General features: G+C 41.2%; 1 protein-coding gene across 2 annotated transcripts in view; it reads right to left on the reverse strand.

Annotated features, from left to right (window-relative positions):
- SPTBN1 (spectrin beta, non-erythrocytic 1) overlaps positions 1 to 22,282 on the reverse strand; it is a 145,170-nt gene that overhangs the window by 33,743 nt on the left and 89,145 nt on the right. For both annotated transcript variants that reach the window (XM_032771742.2, XM_032771743.2), the window contains exons 10-19: positions 21,159 to 21,317; positions 20,341 to 20,643; positions 19,113 to 19,266; positions 17,598 to 18,468; positions 17,340 to 17,477; positions 15,939 to 16,695; positions 15,504 to 15,706; positions 8,069 to 8,159; positions 2,888 to 3,034; positions 821 to 1,084 (exon numbers count right to left, since the gene is read on the reverse strand). In XM_032771742.2, the coding sequence (XP_032627633.1) occupies positions 821 to 1,084; positions 2,888 to 3,034; positions 8,069 to 8,159; positions 15,504 to 15,706; positions 15,939 to 16,695; positions 17,340 to 17,477; positions 17,598 to 18,468; positions 19,113 to 19,266; positions 20,341 to 20,643; positions 21,159 to 21,317 (3,087 nt within the window). The remainder of the gene's footprint in view (positions 1 to 820; positions 1,085 to 2,887; positions 3,035 to 8,068; positions 8,160 to 15,503; positions 15,707 to 15,938; positions 16,696 to 17,339; positions 17,478 to 17,597; positions 18,469 to 19,112; positions 19,267 to 20,340; positions 20,644 to 21,158; positions 21,318 to 22,282) is intronic.

Consider the following 22,282-nt stretch of genomic DNA (forward strand, 5'->3'; position numbering starts at 1 on the left):
AAATCTTAATCTAAACTGAAAGGGTCCTTTATCTGTTCCTTGGTTTGCTTACAACTAGGGTTGCCAACTGTATAATTGCAGAAATCCAAACACCCTTGCCCCACCCCCTTCCCCCAAACCCTGCCCTGCCCTTTCCTGAGGCCCTGTCCCCACTCACCCCAATCCTCCTCCCTCTGTTGCTCACTCCCCTCCACCCTCATGCACTTTCACCAGGCTGGGGCAGGGCGTTGAGGTGCAGGCCCTGGGATGGGGCCAAGAGGTTCAGCGTGTGGGAGGGGGCTCCACACTGAGCCTGAGGCAGGGGACTGGGATGTTGGAGGGGGATCAGAGTGTGAGCTCTGGGAGGCAGTTTGGGTGCGGGAGGGGGCTATGGGGTAGGAGGGGGCTTGTGGTGAGGACTCTGGGAGAGAGTTTGGGTCTAGGAGGGGGTTCCGACCTGTGGCAGGAGGTTTGGTGTGTGGGCTCTGGGAGGGGATGCAGGAGGGGGCTGGGGCAGAGGTGCGGAGGGGGTTTAGGATGCAGGCATCGTTCGGGCAGTGTTTACCTCAGAAACTCCACTGGCCGCACCCCCTAGGAGCCACTGGGACATGCCAGCTGTTCCTAGGATCGGCGTGGAGCCAGGGCGAGTAGGGAGCCTGCCTTAGCCCTGCTGCTCCGCTGGACTTTTAGTGACTTAAAATCTCTCTGATTGGCTTCAGTAGCCTCCGGGAGATCAATCCCAATTCCAGGAGACTCCGGCCCAAACCAGGCGGGTTGGCAACCCTACTTACAATTGCCTTTCCTTCTCTTCTATTCTAGACTCTCTGCTCAGTCTGTTTACCTGTTGTTTCTTCAACAGGATGTTGACACTGGTGAGATCTTTTCCATAGTCATCAGACTGTATCTGACTCTCCAAGCTGTTCAGCCATTTATCCAAATCAGCACAACTCTGTGTGAAAAGCTCAGCCTTATTCGCATCAAAGAGTCGCTGAGCCTTGGTTTGGGTAGTAGATTCGAGCTCCTCCCACATTTGATGCAGGCCTGTCAGCTTTTCTTTCACTACGGTTTCAGTCTCTGGTTTCTCTGCAATGAGCTGCATCCCTTCCTGCAAAGCACATAGCATACATAATGACATTAGGGAAGAGCACTAAAGGTCTGTCAAAATTACATCTCAATTATTCTTTCCAAAACAAAGACTCCACGGTCCCGCCAGTTCCATAAGGAGTAAGGTTCCTGTACCCCAGGTCAGAGAGGATCTGGAAGGGTGGAGAGTGACGGCTGCATACCTTGCTCCCCCTCCTTCATTTAGACCCTTTGAAAGTCCCTCCTCATTGTGGGTTCTGCGGGGATCCGGATCTGTTTTTGTGGGGGTGGGACATGCTCACCCACAAACATGTGGGACAAAGTGGAGCATGTTATTGAAAAACAAACCTGCCGTAACTTGTGCAGGATCTTCACAATACTGTGGAACATTTGGGGAATAGGGAGACCAAGGATAATGCTGGCAGAGGGAGTACAGTGCAGTATGACTGTGCTATCAAGATGCTGAGGTAGAGGATGGATGTTGCCAGGCAACTATACCTTGCCCCCACTGGCTCCCTCCCAAAGTCACCAGCTTTATGGTGCTGAACTCCTAGCTTCTTTTGCATGCTAGTTCTCCTTCCAATGGGAACAACAACATATAGGGAAGCAGGAGCCCTATATTTAAGAGAACAATCAACACAGTGCTTGGACTTTAAAATATTTCTTCATTTGGAAAGATTTTCTCCAGCTTGAGACACATATCCTCTATTTAAAAATATGCTTATACCTCTAGAACTGGTAATCTCTCTCAATACGGATCAAGCTTTGTAATGGTGACTTCTGTACACAACACTGCACATTTAATACAAAACAAATCCTGATAAGAATACAATGTTTTGCAATTGTGGTTCAACACACAACTTTGGTGCAGGTATTTTATCTTTTGTTGCAATCTGACTTTTCCGGGACAGAGGATGGGAACGCACTAGCATCGCTGAAAAGGTACTGCTGTTGGTGAGAGCAGTATTTCAGTTACACTGATGAAAACTATTAGTGTTGCAAAACACAGAAAAACCACTAATGGGATACAAAGAGTGCCAAACTGGGAAGGAAATGAGCAATTATGCTAACTTACAGTGAGCAGAAACCCACTGTCAGAGCTAAAGATGAGAATTTCTTAATGTTCCAGTGTTCTTTCTTTCAAACAAGAAAACAGAAAAAATAGTACAGCACATTAAAGCCATTAAAATCACTTGATCTAGCTCAATGGAGATGTTATTTGTTCACAAAACAAGCTGAGCTTTAACTTCTCACATAAGGTTTGTTTTCTGTTTAGTATTGTGATTATACTACAAAAACAGTGACAGTCAGAACGGCACCACGGGTTATATAGTTACTTTCTTTCCATGATCGACATAGTTAACGTGTACAGCTTATAAATCAAAATGATGATTTTTGTACTTTCCAACCCTGGCATCTGAAAATCAACTTGTGTCTTCCTCCTTACATCATTACAAGTAAGGACGACTTGGCAACTGGACGGAATTGGCAAACTGGCTAGTGCGTGCACTACAAAAACCTGGACATCTTAAACTGACAGAAAATAGCAAAAAGATTAGATTGATGAGAAATAGGACAGAATGGAGTGGATTACACAGAGGATGAAACAGACTGAGAGATAGCCACAAAGAAACTGGACAGACTTGCTTTTCATAACTGTATTTGGTCAGCAATGATAAAAACTTTTTTAGTCTAAATTGAATAGATGATCAAAGACAACAGGGGTTTCATGTGTTGAGTAAAGATAAGCCATTTTTACTTTCATTTCTCTGAAGACAACCATGATTTAAAGAGAGAGGAAGTTTATAAAATGTTCTTTATTTACCTTTTCAATTTTCTCCAGCCATTCTTTGTTGGATGCAAGTTCTGCCATAAATGCCTGGTGTTTTAGCCATTTACTGTGTAGATTCCTTGCTTCATCATAAGACATATCCTGGGCTGTGAGCATCTTCTCATTGATCCAGAGTGACAGCTGAAAAAATGTGAAAAAGAATATGACTGTTTGAGATTTTTTTAAACTGTCTGTAGTACAGAATCAGAGGTGGGTAGAAAGTTTGAGGGTATTCAGAAGCAGGGTTTAGGCTGGCCCATTCCAAAGATGGAGGCAAGAAGTTTGGAACAGATCTGGGAGCTGTTTGAAGCCAGGATTCTTGTCTGGGGCAATCTCTATTAAATGTAAACAACATCTACAATATACATAAAACCAACATTTCTATTATATGGTATGGGCCTAATCCAAAGCCTAGTGAAGAAACTGGAGAAACTCCCATTGATTCCATGAGCTTTGGCTTTGGTCCTATGTGTTTAATACTTGCAGTAGATCAAAACACCTGTCTCTTTCAGACTGTACTTGATTGACACTTGGGAAAACCATCTTCCCTGCCTGTTTACATTCTCTCACCATGCCCCTGTCATGAAAACTCAACATCTCTAACATTTTAACACAGGGTATTCAAAGTGACTATTACATCAAATGTGTTATTGGCACTACTACAGAGGCCATACCTCGGTGCAGTGATAAAGGGCCCAACCCTATCTCCACTGAAGTCAACTGCAAAGCTCCCACTGAATTCAATGGAAGCTGGGTCAGGCACAAGCATTCTAGTTATTGGTAACATCGACAGTATGTTTCCTCTATTTCTCTGTAGGCAGAAGTCTGACCCACATGCCACCATCACAGTCTTAAAAGATTCTCTCAGAAATGTCCTACTGAGAACCCTGACCCTATATTAGGATACTGTAGTGTGGACCCCTCATCTGCGGTGAAGTCCCACTGACATCAATGTGACTTTACACAAGTGCAGAGATCTACGTTAGTAAATCTGCATTGAATCAGAAGTTCTATCCCTATACCTATATCAAAGCAGCGTTTTACACAGAAGTTTTTGTTGGAACTTCACATTATGTCTATGTCACTCTCATTATATGAATACACATGCGCACGCGCACACAATATTCATTTACACTATACTAAATTAGAACTATTTCTTTGTCTAATTTTCACTAGGTTCTTTAATACCCAAGGACTATTTCTTTCTTTTTTTTAAAATGTTGTTTCCAAATATTCATTAAACATACTCCTGCAATTTAAACAAAACCAGAATTCCATTCCCCTTCATATAAATACAGTTCATTCCTTTTTGCTTTGATTGTCCTGAAATATATCAACAATGAAAATTTTCATATCAAAACTGAACAAACAAGTAAAATTTTAAAAAATTCCTTTTGGCCAATAGCAGAGGTAGTGAGAAATAGCAAAAACAATGCTTGCTACTAACACTTAAAATAACCAAAACCTTTCCTCTGTTGAAACTCACATCTGAGTGGTCTCATTCATACCTGGCTGTTTTTTTTTTTTTTTTTTTTTTTTTTAATTATGAAGAGATGCAGCACAGAACACTTACAAAAGCTTATGAGAAGATGCACATTCTGCATCTTTAGAGTCACCATCCAAGAGGAATATATGTAAACAAAACCTAAGCTTTGCTACTAATGAGGCCAATTCTGCAATATGCACCATTTTACAAATAAAACACTATGTGAGCTAGGATAGCGGAACAGATCAGGAAAATTTGCCAGATCACTACTACTCATTCAGAGTTCTTGGACAACAAAGTCCATTTACAATTCATGAACATTTTTAAAAAGGTCATTAAAGAGCATGGTTAATCTTTGTAAAAATAGAAAACATATAAACAGAGTCAGAAAAATTACTCATCTGATCTTTTTACTGAATCTAACTAAACATCAATGCCCATCTCAACACAGCTATTATAGGTCTAACGAGGTTACAGGGGAGGGAACATATGGACTCTGAAGGTTTAACAATCAGAGTCCATATTAAGAAATACATTATTATATAGCTCTAAATCAGTAATTGTACACTTAACTTTCCAGGAAAGAGACAGGTGTTACACTCTAGTAATTACAGTGCTTGTCTCCCACTTGTCTGTTTTCTCTCAATGGCAACATTAACCCCATCTGGGGATCCTGAAGTGCTTCACAAAGGAATGTATCGTTATCCCTGCTTTACAGATGGGATAAACTGAGGCACATCAAAGAGAAGTGTCATACAGCCAGTGGTAGTAAGGCATAAAACCCAGATTTCAGACTCCCAGTTCCCTGTTTACCTCTTCTGACTCACAAAGGAGCTCCAAGCAGGGATTTTTAGGCATCAGCATTAAAAAGTTTGTCTTTGAAACTAGCAGCGACAGGTATTGGTTGCTGCAAGCCAGCATTTTCTGTACTGATATAGATACAATGATGTTTCAGCAGCAGTTCATTCCCAGAGATACTGCCTTGGAAAAAAAAAAGATGTATGTATTCTAGTAAGGCTAAATCTTTGTCCTACTGAGATCAATGGGAGTTTTGCCATTGGCTTCATTGGTCCTTAATGTCAAAGGGAGCTGGGTACTAGATATTCTCCCATTTATTGCACCTCTGTCTCATAACACAGTTTCCACCATTGACTCTTGGGAAATGAAATCATTTTCCTTACTCTTCCCAGACATTGTAAATATGCAGATTACCAAAGTTTATCTGGAAGTGCAAGGTTCATAAATGTCTAAAACTTATGACAAAACATGCTGGCACTAAATGAACAGATGGATCACGTCTGACATGGTATCCAGCCAAAACCTTCTTTAACTCTGACTTCTCAAGAGAAATCTGATCAGAAAGTGCTGGGACTTCTAAGCATTAACAGAGGAAATTCAGCTTTCCAAGCTCTTCAGGGGTAGGCTACCTAGGAACGAGGATGTAAAGGAAACGAAATGGCAAAATTAAGCTTTCAAGGCACAAAATTCAGGAATTCTACCATTATTAGGATTTCACTGGTGTCATACTTTAATTTCATTCATTCGGTAGATTTATTTGAAACATCCATGTTTATGAATGGGAGAGAGAGACACGAAGAATGATGCCCAGTTAGTAACAACACAGCAGCATACCTGGCTGCTAAAAAAGAAAACCTGTTGCCCTGTCCGCTCCCTATAGGCTGAGCTGTCCCTATGAGCATTATCCTGTTTTCTTCCTGTGCTCCACTGAGTCATGGAAAGGAAGAACTGTGTGCCATGGGCTGGACTCAGTACAGTGCCACTGCTAGATTGGGTGACTAATCGTGAGACTGATAGTACTGTGAAGGAACGGACTATTCAAAAAACTTTGTTAGGTTACTATTGACAGCGATGAAATGGGATACATCTGTAACTGGCAGTATGCAGGGAAGATAGACTCATAGACTCATAGGTCAGAAGGGACCAATACGATCATCTAGTCTGACCTCCTGCACAAAGCAGGCCACAGAACCCTACCCATTCACTTCTATAACAAACCCCTAACCTATGTCCGAGTTATTGAAGTCTTCAAATTGTGGTTTGAAGACCTCAAGCTGCAGAGAAACCACCAGTAAGTGACCCATGCCCCACGCTGCAGAGGAAGGCGAAAAACCTCCAGGGCCTCTGCCAATCTGCCCTGGAGGAAAATTCCTTCCTGACCCCAAATAAGGAAGATAAGCGATCAACTGGGGACACTGGAAGATAGAAGCAAATTACTGGGATCAGATCAGATCTCCTAACCCAGTCTTAACCCCATGTTGGGAACAACATGGAACAGCATCACTTCAGGGGAAGCTCTGGGAGGCAGTGTATTTCAGGAAGACACAAAGCCTCCAGGAGCACTAGAGAGCGTGGGGTGAGGGGTGTACATGCTGAACTATCCCTTCATTGTGTTCAGCTCTCTGTCCCTGACAAACTCCATTAGCTGCTGAAGGGAGTGCAGGGTGGGGGTGAGGAATAGCTCTGTCTCCTCTCCACCCTTCAGGATGGCTTCTGCACTAGGGGAGCTAAGACAGAATGATCATTGTGCTCCAGCACATTCTAACAGGCTGAACTAGACCTAAGAGAGATTTTGTATGAACACTAATGTAAGATCCAAATTCCTGTTGGCCAGGTATAGGTTTAGAATCTGGAGAGCACATCAACATTCACACAAAGGCCAAAGTCCGGAGAACCAGATGGATCTCTGTTATTATTAATACTCTGTAGGAGGGAAGAACAAACTAACAATACCAGCAGAATTTTTATTAATTTGTAATGTTTTTATTAATGGGGTAATACTATTTGGGCGAAAATTCATGGCTATACAAGAAAATGTCACTCAGTTGTGGGCTTGCATGCATGCAACTGCACTGCCTTCAGTAAACATCATTGTTCAGGTTATGAATATTTTGTATATTTCTCCTATGGAATAAGCAATTATTTCTAACTATTGTACATCATCATCTTTGTGGCTTGTGTTCTGCGTTATGTGGTTGAGAAGTATGGCTGATAAACTGAAATTTAAAACAGCTATTTCCCAATCACCTCATTGAAGGTCTCAGGTTTGCACAGCTAATTTTAATGTGTGTTGTCAGCGATGCGTGAAATAACCTGATAATCACTAGGCTAATTCCACATGTTAAGAGAAAGATTATTTCCAATTTTAAATATTGCCTGCAGTGCAAAAGGCACATGTCCAACAATAGGAGACCTGGACAGGAATGTTTTAAGAAATGCTGTAATGCTTTCCAATAAAAAAAACAAACCAACAGATAAACACCACATTAGAAACTATCCAATTTGTTCCTACTCAGCCCATGTTTACTGCTCTGTGCGCCTTTTACTAATGCCGTGTAGAAGACACGTGGATAAGCCATATTTCAGGACACACAATGCACAGGTGAAACAATTCTTAAAACAGAAACCCAATGCAACCTTTTTTCCTCTTTTTAACTTAGTATAATGGAGAGGAAACTGAGACTATGATGGAGCTCCCAGAAATAACAGAGCAGAAAGCATTCGTTTCACTCTTAAATATTGGGATCATTTAATACATATCCAATGTGCATTTAAGGCCTGATCCTGTGAGCTTCTGAGAGCTCTCAGCTCCCACTGAATGCAAGCTGAGATGCTCATAATGCTGCAGGTTGAGGTTTTTAAAGATTATAGCCAAGTGACACAAAACCTACCTCCTGGCAGTCCTGAAGAAACTTTTGAAGATCTCTGTTGTCTTTCAACCTCATCAGAAGCTCACTGGCTGCCTCACGATTCTTCCTATGTCTATTTAAAAAACAAAAACACCACTTACATAGGCTCTTTTAAATAAAACTAAGATTTTATCATTTTTTGCAGCCTTTATGGAATATCTGTTATGAATGTGCATGTGCCGGCAGCTTCACTGTATTGCCTTTCAAATGGCTGGTTACCAAATGTTCTTATTTAAGTTTCCTATGCATTTTGTCACCTACTCTGGATTAGTTTTGAGATACAAGGCCAAGCTGTAGTCAGTCAGATTTTATGGTTGTTACCGAGTACAGAATTTGGCCTACTAGTTTTAAGACCACATGAAAGCTAAGACTTTGACAAAAAACCTTAAAAAGTCTTGATTAAATCACATATTACTTAACTAATTCAAAGCATACACATGCTCTAAGGAGCTTTAATGTATTTTTCACTATGATGCAGCACCATTAGACCTGCTCCTACTGAACCATGCTGCAGTGGTTTCCACAATCCTCAAAACGCTGTGTTTAAGAACCAGTTTAACTATATATTCTTGCAAACAGAAGCTTTATATTTCCAGAAACATTATTTATTTGAGAAAAAGGTTTAAGATCAAACTTGTTTTAGAGGAAAAGAAGGTTTCTCAGGAAACTCCATTTTCCCTCTCATACCTGCATTTGCTTACCACAGGATTGGGTTGACTTCCTCTGGGTTGGGGTGGAGGTCTGAAAGACTTTGGTAGATGATCTGGCCATGAATAAGGTTCTCAGAGAAAGACTCTATTCTCAGCCACTCACAACTGCTTGTCTGCAAATGGCCACATAAGCTTTTAAATTAATTCCCAATGCATTTCAGACAAGATTTTGGGTCTCATAGCACTTAAGCTGGGTATCTTTTCTGAGACCTCTCTTCCCCCCCCCCCTCTTTTGAGAAGGAGATGGGTTAAATGGGAATGATATCTATTACATCCGACAGGCAGAAGTTGAGAGAATATGTTAGTTACGTATTGCGTAGCTGTTCACGTTTTACTATATAAGCTCCTAGGGACAGGATAGGCATACATTTTTAAGAAGTCAAAACAAAAAGGAAGAAATCAGGAAATGAATTTGCAGGGTGATCCTGCTAGATAAGAGTGACCTGTTGCCAAAAGTGAAATAAATTATAAAATTAAAAAGAGAATTTACAAGGTATTAACTTGAACCAAGTTAAATGTGCAGAGATCTTAGGGCAGAAGAATCTGGGGTTAAACAAAAGAATGACAGAGCCACTAACGTCAGCGCCTTTGAGGGGAAAGCATATATGGATATCAAACAGATGATGGTGTTAATTATTTTTCTCAGCATCATAATGAGCATAACCTTTGGAGTTCATGCTATTAGTTTAATTCCCAAAGTTCATTCGATAGTCTGGAGTGAGAACAAAGGATTTGGGTCTTCTGAATTTTCACTTAAAAAAAAAAAAAAGTACATCAGGAAGATCCAGTTTTATTCTAGGATTAAACGGTGAATGAAAGACTAATTCAGAGAAAGAAACATTAATTCTATAAATAATGGCTGTCCAATGGATAGGAGACATGGAATGCTTTGCAAGACCTTAGTATAGTTAACAAAACCTCAAGGACGGAGTCATATCTATCGCAATAGCCGACCCCTTTCAAAACTGCAACCCTGACTCACTTCATGACAAAATGCAAGACTCTCCTCTGCCATGGCATAATGGATTTGGAGCTGTTCCATAAAAATTTATGAGTACTGTATATCGGCCTGATTCCTGAGATAAATACTGCATGAAGATAATGGGTTAACTCATTAGAAGTCTGCTCGAAAAAATAGGAGGGAGAAAGTGGCTCAAGACAAGCCTCCCCTAGCAAGCACTTGAGAGTTGTTAAGGGACAATGACAGAACCATTGGTTCTGAGAATTCTGGCTCAATCTCCTGCTGAGTCTTCAGGACTGGTTTGGCCAGAAGACAAAAGCCTGGGAACGGAGAAGAACAAAAGAAAGATAAAGCAGGGTTTAAAAGGGACGTTCTCTCAAGAAAGGAAGGTAGCTGTTCAGGGGAACCAGAATGAGACAGGACTGCTGTGGGTGTCTGGAGAAGGTCCTCATGCTTAGATCACCATCACAGGATGTCAGGGATTAGGTAAGATAGATGTGTGTAAATTGTTGTTTTTCAAATTCTTTTTTCTCTAAAAACTTTGTTCCTGCTGCTTAAACAAATATTACTTTGTTTTAAGAAGTTTCTCTAATCACTATATACCAGTGGTCACAGACACACAAAGGGAAGAACCACAGGTTCCTGAACTCAGTCACCTGGAGGTAAGAATGGTTGATACATGATACTGTGACACCAGGCCCTAAGAGTGGGCAAACTCTGACATTGTGTGATAAGATAGGTAAATGTATGAACCCTGGGGGAGTGCACTCAGAGAGACCAGAAAGGGGACAGAGGTTCAACTAGTCCCATAACCATAACACATGGCTTTCTAGTAATGTTAATGATGCTTGTAACAAGAACCACCAAAACTTTCTGTCTCCACTAGGCTCAAGTCAATACATATTTGCTACTCAGAGTGGTAAAAGATCTTATTAATGAGCTAAAATCATTTTCTGAAGGGGATTCAACATTTACACATTTGAAAGAGTTTCCCCTTCGGCCTTCAATTCTTTAAAACACTTGTGTATATGCCCAACAGATTTTTTCATAAACGTATTCCTATTTATGACTTATATTGCAATAGTGCATAGAGGTCCCATCAAAAATGGGGCCCCATTGTATTAGGTATTGTACACTCATATAATGATCTCAAGAGCTTAGTCTCTTCTTTGTGGGAGAATTATGAAGGATGTGAAATAGGAATGGTAGAGATATTAATCACTATCATATATCTGAATAAAATTACCCAGAAGGAGAGTGCTAAAAGGTTGCTACAGTGTTACTGATACTTGCTCTATAGGAAGGCACCTACGAACACTAATGAGTCAGAAAAATGGATAAACAAAGTCATGGTAGCTCAACAGTTAATCTGTGGGTTCACCGAGCCTGAACAGGAATAGAAACTGAGGGCATGGCTACACTTGCAGATGTAGAGCACTGGGAGTTAAATCAGCCTTTGGAGACCGCAGCAGGGAAAATGCTGCTGAATGTTTACACTCTCAGGTGTGGCGTGGACACATTAGCAACTCTTGCAACGCCACAAAGAGCAGTGCATTGTGGTAGCTATCTCAGCGTTCAAGTGGCTGCAACCTGCTTTTCAAATGTGGGGGTGAGGTGGAGTGTCACAAGGAGTGTGTTGTATGTATGTGGGGGGAGAGAGAGTGGGTTTTTGGGGTGCTGAGAGTGTGTCAGCATGCAGTCTTGTAAGTTCAGACCACCCTCTCACACACTCACAGCAGCAACATATCACACTAATAGCTTGCTTTGTCCTAGAGCAGATAAGCATGCCAGCTGTCAAAAATGGAGCTTTGACAGGGGTATCGGCATTCCTACAGTGATTCCAGAACAATGACAAGAGTGGCCACTTGACTTAAGGGGATTATGGGACATTTCTGGAGGCCAATCAAAGTGCAGTAATGCAACACCTCGTTCACACTGACACTGGGGCATGTCAACTGAGGCGTAACAAGCATTATGCGTTTCATGGAGATGGATTACCAGGAGCGCAACAGGTGCAGAGTTCAGGCATTCTAAGTGTCTTGACAGTGTGGACGGGTAAGGAGTTAGGGTGCCTGGAGTTGCTTTAATGCGCTCTAACTTGCAAGTGTAGCCAAGCCCTGTGACACCATTAAAGTAAGACTGTCAAACACTTGTGGAGGTAACTGTCTGCTGAGAGACATCTATTAGTTTGGCTCTACCATTCCTGTTTGTTTCAACAAAGTTTATGCTGTTCAATTTTTTTCTCATGGAGGTGCAACTCTTCCACTGAAGGAGTCAAGAAACTCTCTTCCCTGAATTGACAACAACAATCTTGGAAGAAGTTACTCACAGCCACTTTGCCTATAGGATTTTCGTGAGCGTAAAACCTGGCAAAAACAGTTCCATTGTGACCTAGGTCAGTCATGCTGGTGTTTTAAAACTAGAACTTATTTTCAGAAATAAGTGGCTCATCATCCACATAACCAGATTAGATGAGGTCCTCTACCTCCTCCCAATAGAAAAAAGCCAAAGTCAAAAGTTTTTTACTACAAAAATCTCAGCTTCTTATGCTTGTCAAGCACTGAGCAACGTCATGGATTTGGACTTGTTTGTTTAGGTTCTTCGTAGGGCTGTCAAGCCATTAAAAAAACAATCACAATCGTGCAAATAACGTACTGTTAAACAATAATAGAATACCATTTATTTAAATATTTTCGGATGTTTTCTACAATTTCACATTTGGGACCCTTGCTGTAGTGGAATCTCTTTATCATGAAAGTTGAACTTACAAATGTAGAATTATGTACAAAAAATAACTGCAATCAAAAATAAAACAATATAAAACTTTAGAACCTACAAGTCCACTCAGTCCTATTTCAGCCAATTGCTCAGACAAACAAGTTTGGTTACAATTTGCAGGAGATAATGCTGCCTGCTTCTAGAAACTTAACCGCAATTGCACGTATTTCCTTAATAGCATAACACTGGGTGGTTTTTGTAGTGTTCCATGTAAATAGCTTTAGAAATGAGGAAATGTGTTGATGGAAAATGGAATCAAAAACAGTGTCTAGGATTTGCCTTGCATTCAAAGCAGGAACACATACAGCTCATGTCATGCAGTTAAGGTCTGCAAGGCAGCCACCTAGGGTGCCACAAAACGGTATGGGTAACAAGGAGGTTTCCACTGCAGGAAAGAGTCACTTGACAACAAGACCACTGAGTTTTGGGAGCACTTCTTTGAAGCATAGGAAATGGAAAGTGGTCTAGTCAGGCCTAGAATATCCCCACACTTCAGCTGCCTATTACCATAGCCTGGGCTTCAGGGAGACGCAGACCAGAAGATTCTGTGTTCCTGGATCCACCCTTAATGATAGAGGTTGTAGGAAAAGGTTGGCTGACCAGAAGACAAGTTCCCTCCCTTAGCAAGTGGAAGGAAAAAGCTAAGGTGAAGGAGAGAGAAAATCAGAGAAAATGAGGAGGGAAAGTTTGGGGTTACCTGATTTGTTTACTATGGGTGAGTGGGAGGAAAGAACTTCTAACCCCATACTAATAATATATTTAGTGCTGGCCTTTCAAGCAGTATAGCAACTATGGTGTAAAGATCATGTTATATTTCTGCCTAAGAAACAAAATCTTAGCTTGCAAAATCTAAGTCAGAATCAAGTCGAAGATGCTGTCATAGGCAGGTTGCGAAGCTTACGCAATTGCCTTATTATTAAGAGAAAAATCTTTTGTTCTCTGTTTCCAAGTATTGGTTTTTATTTTCCACTTCTCTTACTGGAGAAGCCATGAATGAGAAGCAGGTATTCATGAAAACTAGTCATCACCTGAGGAGAGTTAGTGATGTCTGAGGGTTCTTGAAAGCCTGGAACTTCTAAAATTCTGTGGTAATGCCAGAGCCCAATGTGCTATACCATCAATACATCCTCTGCTTCTCTTCTAATATATACGGTGCCAGAAATAAACAGAGTATGGAAGCAAGATCCCTACATTGCTAGAGACTGCATAGTTGTAACTGTTCAGGCCTAGGCAGACAAAGTGAAATCAGTGCTGGTGCTGACTGGGTATACACTGTGCCTTGGTGTTGATTAAAAGATAATTTGGCAGCAGTGTGACATTTAGTACTGTTAATACCTTTCCTAATTATAAACAGAGTCTTCTAGGAGAAGTTGAATAGTCCCTCATAGAGCAGAGATGTATATTTGTACGATGACACACGGGCAGGCCCATTCTAGTGGCCACTGTGCTGTGTATCTTAGTTCAAGTTCTTTGATGGAGGAGAGCGAAGCTCTGCAGAGTCAGCACACTTGGGCCCTGGAATGAAATTGAGCCTCAGGTCACTTTCAAGGGATCCCATCTTTCTGGCACTTGGAGCATCATTGCTGGCATCTAAAGGGAGCCATATCCACTCCATCCTGGTCAGATAGAGGATCACTGAAACGTGCAGTGCTAAAGGAATCCTTCTAAAGAGATCCCTGGGAATCACTGGTAACAGAAATCTTCTGCCTTTCTCTGTGAGGGCATCTTGGTGGGCCATAACTGAGGCAGAATGCATACAGGGCTAGAGGCGTTTGCTTTACCCGGAAAGAGAAGAAAGGCAAATGACTAAATGGAATATCCTACAGTATTTCACTTAGGTTCATCCTCGGAGAGAAGAGCAATTGGCTATCGCTCACCTTCTCTGAAGGAGAAACTTATGTAATTAGAGTAAGATGAGTATCTGGTATGAGGATCAAAAGTATTATTTGGCATAAAAATTCTACATAAAAGTTTATTATTATTATTGTGCTTTGTGATCTAAAGATAAAAGTGCATCAAAGGCATCAGGTTAATTCCCATCACAATTAAACATCCTGAATTTACAAAAGAAGAATGCTTACAACCTACAGCTGCCACGTCCCAGCAATAAGGACAAAAAAAATAGCCTGTTTTAGGATGAGGGGGACATTTTTACCAATGTTTTCTAATCTGATTTCATAAAAAGGGGCAAGGAACCTCTGTTATACCTTGGGAATCGTGATCAAAGCCAAGTGGGTAGGACAGGTACAATTTCACTTGCACTCCAGAGGAGCCACCTTCTTTCTTTGGAGAAGGGCAGGAATACATTAATCTAATTAAATTAGCCAGGTGACAGCAGGGAAACTTTAGACTTGTGGAACCAGGGAAGGTTAGTTCTAAGGCTCCCTCAATTCATAGTATTAACAGTTTATGAATGCTCTGATACAATGAAATAGCAACTGTCTCACAGACAAATCCTACTATTAGCTCACTATTTCAAATGTCTCCAGAAGGAGGCAGAGGTCATATTTGATTATGATTAGCCCATCTCATTCTTGAAGCCTTCTGGTTCTTAATGGGTTTATAAAACAAAGAAAACATACCATATTAGGATTTTCTTATACGTTCCTTTGCCTTAACCATCTACAAGAAAACTGGATTAAAACATACAGGGATTGAGTTTCAGGTCACTTAGGGTCAGCTCCACACTGGTGTAACTCTACTGAATCCAATAGAGTTCTTCCCTGTTTACACTGATGTAAGAGAGAGAAGCAAACCCACTTTCCATTATACTTCATCTTAATTCCTTGCTCCTAGGAGCTGGGATTTTCTACATCTCAGTACCAATCCAACTGGTACTAGTGCTTCATGCTAGAAAATCTCCACAGTCCAAAGGATAAAGGCAAATTCAGAAAAAAAATCAAGTTCTGGGTGAGCAGGCTGGGAGGTTTGATGCACAACAGTCACTAAAACTCTTAGCAAACGTTACCTGTCATCAATAGAGTCCACTTTCTCTTGGATCTTGTCAGAGTTAATGTTCCCATCACTAAAGAGCCTCCTGCCAGTTTCTACAACTGCATTGAGCTTTTCCTCATTGGCATCCATTGTGGTCATGAAATCTTCCTGTTTTCTAATAGCAGCTTCTGCTCCTTCCAAGGTAGTGGGCATTTCAGTATGGGCCAAAACATATTCCTTTTGAGAAAAATATCAGACAAAAAAGCATAAGACATGTTAATTGCTATCTGCTTGACAGAGAGAGATTCCCCACATCATGAACGCAAGAGTGTTTGCCAAGAACTGGCAGATATCAGCTTGATACAAAAGATCATTTTTGTGAAAAAAAGCTTGATCTCTCTAGCTAGGCAACTACAATAAGTGGTGTGAATTTGTGTGAGATTAAGGAACTAAATTACTGTCCACTTACCTGGTTATTAAGAAATGCTTCAGCTTGCTTAGTGTCTCTGAGAAACAGCTGGTAGGCATGAGACTGCGAAAGGAGGTTTTGCCTATTCTCCCACATTTTGTGAAGCTCATTCCACCCAGTGTCCAAAGCCTGCAGGCGCTGGCGTAGGAACATATACTGTGCATCAGTTTGCCCTTGAGTTACCATCTCACCCATGTCTCTCATCTTCTGGTAGTCTTCCTCATAATTGTTGATTTCGTTCTTAATATTCTCATGCTGAGTGAGCAGCTTTTCAGCCTCTGTCAGTGTGTTTGGCATATCTTCTGAGGCAATCGCAGTCTGGGTTCTGGAGAGCCAAGACTGGAAGTCATCCAGGTCACGCAAAAACTGCTGTAGTTTGCTTGCCTCTCCAAGGGACTCTTCCCGGTTCTTGAGGGTGGTTTTCATTTCTTCCCACACATCGCTGATTTCCGCAAGCCTCGACAGGATGGCCTGAGCCTGGTCAGGATGTTCAGATTCCAACTTTTCAGCCTCTTTTTGCAGGTCACTTAGCTTAGCCTCAATGGCTACCAAATCACGTTCCATACCTGTCAACTTCCTCTGAAGGGCCATTACTCCAGTCAGATCATTGCCCAGATCTTGTGTGGATTCAATTACTTTGGTCTTTTCCCTGATCCAGGATTTGGTTTCATTACACTCAAGATGGTAATTCTGGATACTTAGAGCAGAGATAAGAGCATCTTTCTTTCTGTCCACCAGTTCTCTGAACTGGCTCCATCTAAAAATGGGGAGGAGAGAAAAGCAGAGAAACTGAGGGTGATATACAATAATGGTAAAGTCTAATGTCAACATTTCTGAATGAGGAAAATGGCTGAAGCAAGCCTATAGAACTTTTAAATAACCTCTTTTTGTTTTTGTTTCCCCTCCCCGCCCCAGTGAGCTACAGTGTATACTAGAAAACACCAAACAGCAATGGACTGGATCTCAACATTTTCACTTTTTGTAGGGTCAAATATTTTCTGCAGGTTACACTCTAACTCTCTGGATTTTCTGCATGGTGTGAATGCACATGAAGACTAGAACTAAGAATCTAAGACAGGTTTGTAAAATATGCTGTTCCAGTTTATTTTAACAACAAAATATTTAGTACAGTAAGTCTTCATTATCACAGATTTATAGCTACAGTACTAAGGGACTAATTCAGAGTCCATTGTATCAATGGAACAACTGTGGCTTTGAATCAGGACCTAAGAGAGAGGTAGAATTTTTTTTAAAAAAACAGAACATCAGTTTTCACTAGGTGAAAATCAGACCCTGACAGTTTCAAAAACATACATATAAAATATACAGAAACACAAAAGAAACAATGCTAACCATCTCCTCTAATCTCAAGTTTCCACATGTCGTCTGTCATTAACCCACCTTGTGTTGAGTTTGTCTTGCTGAGCCTTGATCTCCTTTTCACTTGGATGACCACTGTGCATCAGCTGTCTAGCAATTTGATTTACCACTGCAACACGGGATGCTTGATTGTTCATTTCTGGTTCTAAGCTTTCAAATCTGAAAAAAAAAAAAAATCACAAAGGCATTGGGAACCCTCAGTCACAGACAAGATAAGACTAAAGTGAGGCACACAGGTAGCTGATGTACAACAGGACCTCCTCGCAATTCTATTCTCACCTGTGTTGGATCACTTCCAGGTCTTCAAGCTTCTCTGGAATCTGCATATTGTTAAGCCACTGCTCCTTTTCATCAATCCAAAGTTCACAAGCATCTGCTTCACTGAACATCTTATACAGAGCAAGGGTATCTTGCAGAGCCTGTTTACGGAGCCGTGTCAGTTCAGCGACCTCTTTGTATCTTTCCTCTATTCCAGACAACCTGCCTTGAACATCTGGAGATTCGGCATGTTCCTGAGGCAGAGCTTTTGCTTGTTCATGCAGTGAGTCAATGGTTGGCCTATAGTTTGCAATCTCTTCAGCAACATCTTTGTGTTTCTTGACCAAGGACTGAGTAGAATACTCATCATGGCCAACATCATTGCTGGAGACAATTTTGAGGATGTCCAACATCCATGCATCAATATCATCAGCATCAGCTTGGAACTGATGAAGAAGAGAGGCTTCCTCCAGGCGTTTCTTCCTAATGGCAGACAGCTCCTCCAGGTTAGCCCATTGCTCTCGCATATCCTTTATTCTCTCTCTAATTTTTTCAGACCCAAAGTGCTCCTCAGCAATCATACCTTCACCTTCTTTTATTGCCTGCTGGAAGTTGCCACTACGGCCACTCATTTCATCTTCAAACGCCTTATGCTTGCTCAAGAGACGGACAATGCTAGTTAGGTCCTTCCCATAGTCATCAGATGACAAGATCTGCTCCTTTTCTCTGATCCAGCCCTCCTCTTCTGCCATTTCCCAGAAGAATTTCCACAGACGCCTGGATTCTTCCAGGCGAGCTTGGCGTTCAGCTGCTAACTGGCACAGCTCTTGGTAACAAAATTCCATATGAGCTACACGATCTCTGATCACTTGTGGATCACATGGTTTGTAACCTGTTCAGACAGAAATGTGTTAGAGTTCAATCTCACTTATTTTCACCTGTAAAGCTGAGCACTCGGACTCTTAATGCTTGCTTACTAGGTCTCCATCACAGAGTAGCAGAGTGCAGTAAAAGACCAGTGTTTAAGGGAATACTGGTCAAACCTCACTCTAAGTAATTTGTGTGTAAATCCTGAGTAGTCTCTGTGAATTAAAAAAAAAAATTACTTTGGATTTACTACCCTGATGAACTCAAGAGCAACACTGCAGTATAAAAAACAGGCACATTTTACTCTAGTGTAACTTAGTGAAATTCCTCTTGATTTACATTAATGTGTACGAGATCAGAGTCAGATCCAATAACTTGAATTGTAATCATTAGAAAGAGGTGCAATGGGAAATCGTAAGGCAAAAGGAACAGCTATTAGCTACTGGTGTGAAATGCCATGCAAAATACATTACCTTGATGAATTCTGAGAAGGAAACCGGCCAAATTCACCTCTGGCATAAGTAAATCCAACTTGAATCAATGGAGTTGGGTCTACTTATGCTGGTGAATTTAGCCTAATGTGTATTATATGACTAATAAAGCTCAATAAATATGTAACCAAAATTATTGGCTCTTCAAACTTAATACATATGTAAAACTACAACTTACCGTCTCCATCTGTGGCAAATTTCTGAGCAGATGCATTGACTCCCCGCACTCGTTCAGCCTGAATAGCAATGTCTGCCTCCACTAGCGCATGTTTCTGTAACAGGTCCTCTACCCCTAACAAATGCTTGCCATAGTCTTGAGATAGCAGAAGCACCTGCTCAAAGACAGCAAGTTAAAAGTGTTGAGATAGTCATTATTAAAACAGTCTACTTCATGCACCTCCCAGAAGCACAGAACTAGAGATTCTCACCACAGCGCATCTGGCTACATGGCAAAGGTCTCCTTTACAGTTACAAGACCCCAGGCATCAAGTAGCATTTTCATGACTGGGTTTTCATTTTTTCAAAATTCTTTATTTAGCCAGTAAAGCACTTTTACGCCACTTATAAGCATAGAGTGAGCAATATTTACATATGATGGGCCAAGTTCGGCTCTCAGAGACTGGTTTAAAACTGGAGTGATACCAGTAATTTACATATAGTCATTACAAATTTACACTGGTGACAATATATTTCAGCCAATATTTTCAAAACTCTATTACACAAAAGGGGCTTCATTGTGCCATTGAAACGGTCTTGTGCTGGGGAGGGTGCAGAGCTGTATTGCCTAGGGGAGCACTGGGAGATGTTCTGCCTCTCTTAGTTCCCGGGCACTGCACTCAGCTACTGCAGTTCTTAGGGGGGTGCAGTGTCAGTCCTCTGCACAGCCAGCAGGCTCTGCTGGCTTACAATTAAGGAAGAATGGATGGAGCCCTGGCCCTGCCCCCCTCCCCAGCCCAAAGACAGGTGGGAAGCAGTTTGCTGGTTCTCTTGAGCACAGCAGCTGCAAGTCTTCTTGGCCCTCATGCGAGCTGCAGAGCTGAGGAAGAGAGGTCCTTATCCCCCGCCGCCCACATGTGCACTGTGTAAAGGGTCTGGCTCAGAATGAGTACTGTAGTGAATGTAAATCTGCCTTCCCCAGACAGAGACAAACAAAAATAAAATATTACTTTGTTTAGAAGGTGAGAGACTTGGGCTTTTTTGTAGCTGTTTTAATTTTATATTTTAAAGAGTCCAGCATTGTGTATCAAGAAGTGAATTGATATATGTGAATGGGGAGCTCCTGTTTTTGAACATTTGGTGATAGAGACATTATGTTTAAAACAAACATAATTCAAACAGATAAAGGACATGCATAATCTTTAATAAGCAGCAGTTTCCTGCCATCATCTTATCTTGGTGACATTTACCTTCATTTCATCCATCCAGTCCATAATATAAAGCATTTCCTGGAATATCTTTTGCAGACCAAGGTTCATCTCCAGTCTTTGTCTACGTGCCCTGAGTAGCTCCAGCAAGTACTCCCACAGGCGTATAACATTGTCTTTTCTTGCAGTGATGCGTTTGATATCATGGTAATTCTCAGTCTCAAGCTCCTTTGCAACAGCAACTACCGCCTGGACTCGTTCTTCATATGCTGCAATGTCTGTTTCAATGGCCTCGTGCTTTTTAGTGGCAGCCTCCACGGCTGGAAGGTCAAAACCAAAGTTATCCTGTAAATGCACAGAATTCATTTTAGTAATGCCTGTGCATCAAAAATGCGATTGCTCAAACAAAGCTGTGTAATGTTACTTTTGATTATTCAAAACAAATTTTCTAACAACTGTGGCTTCAAAGTACTCTGAAAATACATCCCCTGATAAAAACAGCAGATATACTACTGGGAAAATCATGAATTGGCCTTGCGGCAAGGGGACCTTATAGGTATTTTCTGTCTCTAATGTCAATGAATCAAGTTCATCCCTGGCGTAATTCCACTGAATTCTCTAGCCATTTACTTGATTCTACCATTTCATGGAAATAGTGAATATTGGAGAGACATTCCTGCATGATTTTCTACTGAGTACAGACTTGCCAAATTAGTTCAGAGGGAGCCTAACACACACACACAGCACAAACTGTAGGGCACCAAGCGAGGAGGAGGGAACACGCATTGCGCGCAGAAACTGTATCCCATAATTACTCACGGTGATAAGTTTAGTCATACAAATAGTTCTGAAAGCACCACCTGAGAAACCAGTCGTTGATTTTCACTCAGCCAAGTTTCTCTCATAGCTGCCTTGCGATCAAATCTGCGTGCAAGTTGTTCCAGTTTCTCTTGTCTTATGAGCTCATTTCGCAGTGCCAGTTCTCTTTCATGTTCAGCTTTTTCCAGTCTTTCCCAGGCCTGAAGAGATAGAAAAAATGCATCATATTCTTTAGATTCACATTTTTAAAGAACTTTGAGAAATCACATCAACTTTGCATGAATCAATACTGTGGACCAAAATTAATTCCTGATGTAAATTCACTGTGGCCAAAGCAGTTACATAAGGGACGAATTTGGCCCATATTATTTAGTGAAAGAGCACCAGACTGTCAGGCTTTATACCCAGCTCTGCCAATGTGTGGCCAAGGCAGAACTACTTAAACTTTCAGTTCTTCAATTTACCTGTCTATGAACTGGGTATAAAACCTGCCTACCTCACAGAAGTGTTGTGAGGATCTTTATTTATTTGGTTTAAATCTGTTTTTTTTTTTAAGCAAAACAATTGGTTTGAATTTTAGGTGCAAGTGTGTTCAATCTTTTCCCAAAAGAGCTAAAATTTTTCCCTTTTAGGAAGGGAAAATATGATTCACACGCTCTCTCCCCTAAACCATTCCTGCACATAGATCTTTAAGATCTGACTTTCAGAAAAAGAGCAGAACACTGGGGTCTATTTCTTTTATCGCATGACATCTTTTTTTAAAAGTAAAAAGCGGTTCAAGTACATTAAGCTATTGCCATAAAAATTACAAAATAAAATCAAGCTAATCAGCATTACAGATCCTTCTCATAAAAAACCAAAGATATCTCAGTTAATCAGACACTATCCTAGATTCCTCTAAATCCTAACAGATGTGACTTTGCCTGAAACCAAAGTATTTTAGGCCTTTACAGGCACAGGAGCATAACGAACAGGGGAGTTGTACAGTTTATTGCTCTCCCGGATGCAGAGCGAAATGCAGACACCAGCAACAGCTGCTCTGGGAATTCCAAGCATGATAAAAAGCAAATTAGGAAGGCTCACAGTTTGAAGTTATTTGTTATCCCCAAGAGATCTTGTCGGACCTGTTGCTGTTCAGCCAGCTGTAGCTGAGTAACAGCTAGTT

This window comes from Chelonoidis abingdonii, chromosome 3 (genome assembly GCF_003597395.2).
Source record: "Chelonoidis abingdonii isolate Lonesome George chromosome 3, CheloAbing_2.0, whole genome shotgun sequence".
NCBI lineage: Eukaryota > Metazoa > Chordata > Testudines > Testudinidae > Chelonoidis > Chelonoidis abingdonii.